The sequence below is a fragment of the Zasmidium cellare genome (genome assembly GCF_010093935.1).
Source record: "Zasmidium cellare ATCC 36951 unplaced genomic scaffold M409scaffold_19, whole genome shotgun sequence".
Lineage (NCBI taxonomy): Eukaryota > Fungi > Ascomycota > Dothideomycetes > Mycosphaerellales > Mycosphaerellaceae > Zasmidium > Zasmidium cellare.
This window is the reverse complement of record NW_022986963.1, coordinates 408,590-417,730: the sequence shown is the minus strand read 5'-3', so window position 1 is coordinate 417,730 and position 9,141 is coordinate 408,590. Positions and strand designations below refer to the sequence as shown.

Below are 9,141 nucleotides of genomic sequence, written 5' to 3'. Positions count from 1 at the left end.
GAGCGGGCCATGTCTTGCGTAAGTACATTGATAGGGTTGTCCAACTGCAAGCTGAAGTAGTCGAGGATGTCGTCCAAGTCCGCCCTTCTGGTGGTGACAACTTTGTTCTGGTCATTCTTGATCTTGAATCCACTGGTGCCTGAACGCGAGAAATGTCGCTCCACAGCAATACTGTCCCCGTACAGATCTCTCTTGTATCCATTCTCACCTTGATTCTTGATCTTCACCCCGAGTGTCGCTGTTTCCTGCCCAGTCTTGATCATGCTCTTCAAGTTTGCGCCTCGGTTCGTCTGGTTTGCCTTCCCACCAAGACACATGGTGAGGGCAGTCAGGACCGCGCTCTTTCCACTGCCATTGTGGCCAATGATGAAGTTGATGAGTGGGCCAAGACGTATCCTGAGATTCGAATGACACATGAAGTTGCGAGCAGTAATCTCTTCAATGATACCCTCGTCGGAAGCGATATTGTCCTTGAGCTCACGAAGTTGCTTCTCGACCAACTGGGTGGCTGCGAAATCATCGACCGTGGAATCCGCGTCACTGCCGTCCTCGCTGATGTGCAGGCTGTACTGCACTTCCGCATCGAGCATCGGAGCATCTTCATCGTCATTCAGCAAGTCGTCGTAGCCATCGTCTCCGTCGTCATCGTCGTCGGAGAGCACTGAGCCTCCGCGTTCGCGTGCCAGGGCGATTTTGGTGCGCTTGTTGTTCAGGTTCTGGCGAAAGCTGGACGAGGCGCTCTCGATTTCGACTTCCGTATCGCCGTCGACGTCGTCGTCGTCGCGGGCTCGTTTACCTTGCGCCATGGTGGTGGGTGTTGGGATAGGAAGTGGTGATATCGGAATGAGTCCCACGTCGGCAGATGAGGTCGACGCGTGATGTCCGCGTCTCAATTAAGGTTCGCGCTAGCGGCACTCGCGACAAGAGTCTATCTGGAGCTCCACTCTTCACTTCTACGTTCTCTTCACCCCTACATTCACTTCATAACATGTCACATGCAAGACTGCCATCAATGATATTCCCACAGACTGAACCCAGACTCCTGGTGTCAATCACGCCTCAGCACTCGAGCTTGAACTGCTTCAGGTATTCGTAATTCCCAACCTCGGCTTTAACGCGAGCACGAAGCGCTTCTGCAGTCTTTTCACCGAAGAGGGAGGACCATTCCGCCGCTTTGCTCTCAAGGTCGATACGCTCCTCCTCGGGCTGAGATCGGATACGTCAGCACGTCGAACACACTGGGCACTCGTTTCTGGATGCTTACCTTGATTCCCGTCCTGTTTACCCCCGAGGAGCTCAAGATCTCCTTGTAGAACTCTTGCATACACGGATCCGCAGGCCACTGGTCTTTTGGTATGGGATCCCACTGATACTGGACTCCAGCTGGGTCAATCCCCAATTCATGGCAGAGCTTCGGCAGGAGGGTGTTGGTATGATTGACAACATCACACGCATCGACAATGATGGGCCGACTCTGCACCAGTCCTTGCTCATACAGTTTGGTGTAGCAATCAAACATCATCCTCGGCCAACACAGGCTTGTGAGCACCGCATACTCCTCGTCCCAGGCTTCGTTGAAAAACAGGTTCTTCTGCTTGATGTAGAATGATGGCTGCATCAGTGCTGGATGCCGGATGAGCAGGACAGGCGTAAAGCTCCGGAAAAGTTCGTCTGTAAATGGGCTTGGGTTGTTATTCCATTCATCATACTGGTCTTTCGGCAAAGGATTGTGCAGCCCGTGCTTCGCGGCCAGCTTCATCACATCGCGACGAACACTGCACACCGCGTGCTCTTTGATGAGTGGGATTTTGCCCTGATTCCACGATGTTTGTAAGTTTACGTCCTCCCTTCAGCCATGAGACTAGCTGCACTTTACCTTCTCATCAGCCTCCTCGACCGATCTCTGTAGTCTTGTAGCCATCACCGCATACGTCTCATCTGGCATGTTCGCCTTCTCTGCGTTCCGCCAATGCGCCTCTTCTGCTGCTTGGCAGTGTTGGAAGTTGAGAAAGAGTCTTTCTGGCCCGTAAGTCACCCCCAGAATCGTCGGGTTCATGATGTGGCCGAGCTGCTGGTGAGCACTGAAGAGCTTGTAAAATAGCTGGGAGCATGTTCGAGGGGAATCGAAGATGAAAATGCGTTTGGCATTTTGTTGCTCTGAATTGCTGGCCATTTTCGCTCAAATAATACTTTGCAGTGGGTTCTGGAGTCGGAAGAGATTGTGATGAAAGTCTTCCAGAGAAGATGTGCTGCCGCCATGAGGCTGAGCTTGACTCTCGGGCTTCATGCGAGCCTCCACCAGATACAGGGCGCCATAACGATCCGATCCACGCCGCCATGACTGATTTTGGCCATACTGCCTCGTATAGGCAATCATTACGGATTGCAGTCAACTACGCCCCGCCAAGCACAACACCTGCCAGGGCTTCGCACCTAGCATCTGCACATCAGGCTGTACATGTCCGTACTGTGCCTCTCAGCGCATTCTCTCCGGAATTATATTAATGGACAGGAATTGAGACGGACCGATTTGATACCTTGAAGCAAGGCACATGTAGCCTACCACATTGCTCTGGGGCCGACCGAGTTTGGTGATCCAAAGGCCAACAGTGGCGGGTTTCGAAGCATCCATTGTGCAATGAATCCAACTTCTTCGAGTCGACAATCCGCACAGTCACTCGCTGCTCTGACGAAACAATAAGCATCGACAAACGATATGGATCCAAGCAGCGGCGACACAAATGGAGTGCGATGAGTGACCTTGCGGATCCCGGTAAACACTTCCATCGCTACATTGAGATGTGTTGGCTCTCCCGTTCGTCCTAAAATGGTCAGCCTGCTCCTGGAACCATGAATTTGCCCGGACTTCCAAATGCTTTGTGACTTTCACAGGTTGCGACTGTGCTAACGAAGCTGGCAAGACGATGCCAATGCTTCACAACTTCAAGGACGCACCGGAGATACCAACCGACAGGCAGGCTTTGTCATGAGTCGCTTCGTAGGCGAAATGACCAAAGCAAGAGATACGACACTGATATGGGCTCGATGCGGTCTACCATCGGACATCAGCTTGAACCAAATACGCTGTCAAGTGCAGTCGACTCCGAAGACAGCCCCAAATCTCCGAGCGTAGTGACAAATACCAAACCAAGTTCCCCAACATTTGGAGAAACAACACCACAGTGACAACATCTGCGGAGCGAATACACGGACTTCAACACCATACACGGCGCATTCGCCCTTTCGAAACATGGAACGCAGCGAAGGATTACATGCCTACGAGGATTTGACTGCCCTGGAAGCTCCATTGCTCCTACTGCTCAACCTCGGGACGGGCCACCTTCGAGCATGATGTAACTGTAGCTGTCGTCACGAGGAGAGCTTCGCATTGATATATTAACCTCACCTCGTCGTCGTTGATCAACAACTAACCACAAGCATCGAATTGAAGGCATTCAATTCCAAAAATTTTGTCGATATCGAAGATCCTCCACCCTGCACCAACCCTCAATCGATCTCAACGACACTTCCAACTATATAATGTCGACCCAACGAGTCTTTCGCCTCCCCTCAAAGGGAGCAGGCTACGAAGCCATCCAAGAACACACCGAGCCAATCCCCCAAGCCCAAGCACACGAGGTCGTCATCAAAATCCACGCAACCGTAACATCCCTCACCCCTATACCCTCTCCTCCCCAACCCCACAACTAACACTCCCCTACAACCAGACCCTCAACTACCGCGACCTCGCCATAGCCAAAGGCTTCTACCCCTTCCCCGTCAAAGAGAACGCCGTCCCCCTCAGCGACATAGCCGGCACAATCCACGCCCTAGGCCCCAACGTCACCACCCTCACCAAAGGCGACAAAGTCATCGCCAACTTCGACATTTCCAACACCGTACGTATCCAGCAGGGCAGAAGGTCCCCTACTTCGTGTGTCAGACCCATCACTGACCTTCCACTCTCCCCTTCCAGTTCGGACCCCAACAAGACTGGCTCCACGGCCTCGGCGGCCCCATCGACGGCGCCCTGCAACAATACATCGCCCTGCCCGCCTCCGCCATAATCAAAATCCCGGAAAAAACCCCCCTAACATACCCGCACCTCGCCTCCCTAGTCTGCACAGGCACCACCGCCTGGAACGCCCTCTACGGCTCCGGGCACCCCCTAAAACCCGGACAAACCGTCCTCTCCCTCGGCACCGGCGGCGTCAGCATGACCGGCCTGCTTCTCGCACACGCCGCAGGAGCGCGCACAATTATAACCTCCTCATCCGATGAGAAATTATCGATCGCGAGGGAGAAATACGGCGCAGACTTCGGGGTCAATTACACCACCACGCCCAACTGGGCTGACGCCGTTAACGAGTATACCTCCGGCGAGGGCGTGGATATCATCTTCGAAAACGGCGGCTCCGGCACCATCGCGCAGTCCCTGTCGTGCGTGGCCCGCGGGGGCCAGATCGCCATCATCGGCTTCTTATCCTCTGCCTCCCAAGAAGATATGCCGGATGTCGCCGGGGCGGTGTTGGGGAAGGGGTGTAGTGTCCGGGGCATCAATGTGGGCTCGAAGCAGTTGACGGAGGATCTGGTGAGGTTTGCGTGTGCGCGGGGGTTGGGGGTGCATGTGGAGAGGACGTATGGGTTTGAGAGGGGGGAGGTGTTGCGGGCGTTTGGGGATTTGGAGAGGGGCGCGGTGGGGAAGATTGCGATTGAGATTCCGTAGGAGAGGGGAGGGGAGGGGAGTGGTGCCAAGGTTTTGAATGAAGGGAAGGGGTTGGAGGATAGGTCATTCAATCCAATCCTTCCAGCCATTCATTCTTCATCACGTGTTCTTCTACAAAAGAAGAAGAAGAACGACCTTCCTGCAGGCATACATACGGTATGCACGCTTCTTCTTCTTCTTCCTCCCCCAATGCGTGCAAGCGTGTCTCCTGTGCTCTCCAAGCTCTGCTCGAGGGAACAACAACCGTTCCTGTCCCGTCTCTCAGCCCAGTGTGGACCTCTTCGCTGTGAAGTGCGTCGCGCTCTATTGCAACCGTGTGATGCGCAAACGCTCGCTCGAAAACACCGACCGTCCCAGTGTAGTGTAGTGTAGTGTTGCTTCTTCGAAGTAATTATGTTTACGTCGCTGTACCCTGAATATCGCCCAAGTGTCGCGCCCGGTTGGGAAACCCAATCATGCCAAAAAAGACTTGAAGTCTTGCGTCTGTTGTTGCGCAAGAATGATCTACCGCGTGATGATGAGCCCGAATCCGTCGAGCCATGGTCCGCAGCTTCCGTAAACGCCTGCGATGCTATAGCCGCGCGGTGGAATGAGGGTATGTCTGTTTAGTAAGTCAGCGTCTGCAAGTACATCACAAGATCGTTCCGCCACTCACCCAGATCCACCATCCACCTTGCCATAAACCTCACTCCGCCGTCCAGTATTCGTCATGATTTGAATGCCATCAATCCAGAAACCAGCGCGCACATAAAAACCAAGCAGCATCTCGCCTCTCCGGGTATCAAGCGCAAACTCACTGCCGCCAGGCTTTCCACCTCGCTTGCCAAACAGCTCTGTAGAGCCATCTTCATACACAAATTCGATGCCGTCCAGACAGTCTCCTGCGTAGACTCTGATGCTGAGCAGCAATTTCGATTTCTTCAAACAATTGCCAATAATCACTTCCTGGGGCTGGGAACCCTCCATCTGACTGAAGCCGAGCTTGGAGCTCTTGAATCCAGGTCGTCCGTCTGGAAGCTTCACCTTGCCGCCGTTGGAGAACATCTGGGACATGTCCTCCACTTCGTGGTCGCCGCCGCCACAGCTAAACACCTTGATCTTGATCTTGCGCTTCTTCTTCTCGCTGGGTAGTTGATCTTTGATGATTTGCTCCGTCAGTGCGATCTGCCTCGGCATCGCTGGGGGTGATTGGTTCTGGTCGTAGTACTCGATCCAGTGGTGGCAGACGTCGTCGCCTTCTGGGAATATCTCGATCCAGGCGACTCCAGTCGCAGCCATGACGAGGACGGTACCATTTTCAACGGACCAAAGTTGAACGCTCTTGTCTGGGCTCATCATGGGATCGTTCGGCAGTTGGAAGGTGGGGTGGAACCGGAATCGAAGCGTGTCTAGTCTGTGCCAAGCGCATTCGTCCTTGGGCAGGCATAACCGCTGTCCTTGCTGCTTGGTCCTCGTTGAGTAGGGTTCGCGAGAGGTGAAAGTCCGGTTGAGGGTCACATAATCCCTCAACATGACTCCCGATTCCTGATGCGGGCAACCCAGAAGATGACCAGTCTCGTGTAGATGCGCTCCAATGCCGATGTTCGCAGCCTCCCAGTTGCTACCCGACTCGTTACAATCATTTGCGACGTAGTTGGTATCAGTTCGAGTGCAGTCTGAGAAGGCAGGGACGACTTCTTCAATATGGGCAGGGTAGGACTGCAGGCAGTGCGAGCCGAAGATGGCCAACTTCATAGAGTCATCTCCACCACCCAGCGCAGCATGGCCTCTCACCGTGCCCACCTGCTTATCCCAGTGCGAGTCGAGGAACATGCAGGAGACGTATTGTGGTTGTCCGTTTCGAGATCCAAAGTAGCCTTTCACCGCCTCCATAGCCATACCGTACAGATCGCCTTTCTTCGTTGCTGGGCCATGCTGCTGAGCCACATCCAGATCTTGTATCTCTTTCACTGTCTTGTTCATCCGGACAATGTGGATCTTGGCTTCATTCCGCATCTGGCCAGTCTCCATGTCTTTCCAGGTGAGTGTTCCGGGTTGCCATTCCTCATCGTATCTGTAAACTCTTCTCCCAAAGCCGTTGCGATTCATTTGCTCTGCTGTAAACGCCTGCCATAGATACGCAGCCATGCGAAACTTCTTGATTGCCGTGGCCAAGCTGTTGCCCTCCTTTTGAACTCTCTCTGGAACTGCGTCGTAAGTTTCTGGCGAGTCTTTCGCGACTAGGATGCACAGCTGTAGCGGTGGTGACGAGTTGAGAGGGAGGAAGTTGATGTTGATCCAGGAAGAATGCGCGGGGATGGAGGAATTGGGAGTTGGAACCTTTGGCGAGGTGAAGTCGAAGCGTAGTCGGTTCGGGCCAGGTTGGAGGTGGACGAGTGCTTTGAAGTGCGAATCGCAAACGGGCCACGAGGTAGGCGGAAATGTGTCTTGGTGGTGGCAGATGGTGACATGGCCGTCGATCGGTTGCGCCGGGTCTGCGCACTGGCCGAAGATGAGGAGGACTTTCTGGTGGACCTGCTGGTTGTCAGTAAAAGAGCTGTACTGTGTCGTGCACGAGCGCGATACCCAAGAATTGTCAGAAATGGAAAGCACGCGAGGGGCAAGCGGCGAGGTGGCAGCGATGGAGCGGTCTCCGGTTTGGCCTGGCATGCCCTGTGGATAATCAGCAAAGCGATTCGGATACACGCCAGTAAGCGACGGTGGGCGAACATTTATGCTGTAGCGGTTGCTGGACGAGCTGGGCAGGCGTGGGCGCGTCTCTCGACCGGGCACTGGCGGCGGCGTCTTGTTGCTGTAACCGTTCATGCCTGACAGGTTAGTATTGGACCGCTGCGAGGAGAGGGTGGTCGGCGGCGACGTCGACGGCTTGTTCTGGTCGACGCAGGAGCTCAGGGTGGAGGTGGACTGCCCGTTCTCGCCATTGTCGAGCGAGCTGTTGCCAGAGCTGTTGGCGTTGGAAGCTTTGGATCGACGGCGGATGCTCAGGTCCTTGAGAAACGAAGGCATTGCTGCCAGAGCGGTCGCCCAGAGATGCGCCGGGCCGGCGACTGAACGAGCGGCGTGGACTGCAGGTCGGCGGACAGGACGAGGTGGATGGTGGTGGTGGGAAGAATGTCGGCGGTGGAGGAGCGGGCGGTGGTGTCTGTCGCAGTTATCGTAGCTCGCCCAATGACGCCGCCGCGGATCTCGAGTGTGAATGGCGTCCAAGCGTAGGTTTGGAATTCCACCCCACGTTCATCCGAGCAATAGACCAAGACGAGTGCGGTAGCGACAGCGAGGTGAGGTGAGGTGAGGTTCTGCTTCACTCGAGCAGGCGCAACAGCAACAACGACAGTGAATAATGTGGCAGGAGCTTGGTTGGGTGAATGGCGGAGGAGAGATGGGTCGGTATTCCCTGCAGCGTCCACGCAAGCAAGCAGGATCCCAAGACCAACCACCCGCCAAGCACTCGTTTCACGATCTTCTGCGGCAACCTGTGTGTATGTATGCAGGCAAGTGGTATTGAAGTTGCTATCACATGTCTATCTCAACTCTCCAGGCGGAACACCGCATCCAGACTTCCCATCCAAATCTCGCTGGCGCAACACATGCAGTAGCTGCTCTAGCTCCAGCTGTGCTTGCGCCATCCGAGAGATATGCTTTCTAGTGCGGCTTCATTAGGAGACATCTTTTTGTACAGCACCGGAGGAGCTCGCCCGTATCGCCAAATCTTTGCACTCCCGTCGGATGCCCGCAGGTGACACGCTGCACCTGTGTGTAAGAAGTCAGGTACTGTGTCCGGGGAGCAGCAGTAGCAGGTTGCGACGCTTATCAAGTCCATCATCCATGGTGCATATTATCGCAACTCCTGCTATAGTTCGCTCCTGAATGTCAAAGGCACTGGACGCCTATCGTGCACGCTATCAAACTCATCTGCGGAATGGGCCAACAGCTCTCCTCGCCAGTGATTTCGCTGCCGGGACCACCGGGAGCGGCCGACTCATCGAAGCAAGGAATGCGAGTCGTGGACCAGACCCAATCAATATATTCAACGACTGCTGGAAAGAATGGTCGCCGTTCTATTCCCATCGACACCGACTTTTGCATGCCGTGACGTAGAAAGAACAAAGATCGAGCTGCCTTGCCCCTGCAAGTGCTTCAATTTCGGATTCAAGACCGCGCGCCGTCGTGGTTGAGGCCTGCTCAGATCTTTGGGCGTGCCAATGAATGCGCGCCATATTGAATAAGCCATCCGGTAGTGCTCATCAAATGCGTGGGCTAAGCGAAAGGCTAAACCGCAATGCGTGAATGTGACACGGCGTTATGTACAAGTCGTTCACGCTTACAGCTTGCGAAGAAATCCAACTCCGCCAACCATAGACTTTTCTCTCTGCTTCACCCTCGCCGTCAAAATCTCACATCTTCAGGACAGGTCT

At 54.5% G+C, this 9,141-nt stretch overlaps 3 protein-coding genes across 3 annotated transcripts; 1 reads left to right on the top strand and 2 right to left on the bottom strand.

Moving 5' to 3' along the window:
• Positions 1-1,059: 1,059 nt before the first annotated feature.
• Positions 1,060-2,173, bottom strand: M409DRAFT_23487 (uncharacterized protein; the record flags this gene model as incomplete). The annotated part of the gene is made up of 3 exons (XM_033806818.1): positions 1,060-1,206; positions 1,265-1,813; positions 1,877-2,173. The coding sequence occupies 3 exons, from the start codon at positions 2,171-2,173 to the stop codon at positions 1,060-1,062; spliced, it is 993 nt and encodes a 330-aa protein (XP_033667186.1).
• Positions 2,174-3,540: 1,367 nt separating this feature from the next.
• On the top strand, positions 3,541-4,726 carry M409DRAFT_23486 (uncharacterized protein; the record flags this gene model as incomplete). Its single annotated transcript, XM_033806817.1, has 3 exons — positions 3,541-3,663; positions 3,729-3,899; positions 3,977-4,726. 3 exons carry the CDS (start codon positions 3,541-3,543, stop codon positions 4,724-4,726), a joined length of 1,044 nt encoding a protein of 347 aa, XP_033667185.1.
• Positions 4,727-5,230: 504 nt separating this feature from the next.
• On the bottom strand, positions 5,231-7,732 carry M409DRAFT_23485 (uncharacterized protein; the record flags this gene model as incomplete). The annotated part of the gene is made up of 4 exons (XM_033806816.1): positions 5,231-5,327; positions 5,382-7,240; positions 7,292-7,378; positions 7,436-7,732. 4 exons carry the CDS (start codon positions 7,730-7,732, stop codon positions 5,231-5,233), a joined length of 2,340 nt encoding a protein of 779 aa, XP_033667184.1.
• Between the last annotated feature and the right edge of the window lie 1,409 nt (positions 7,733-9,141).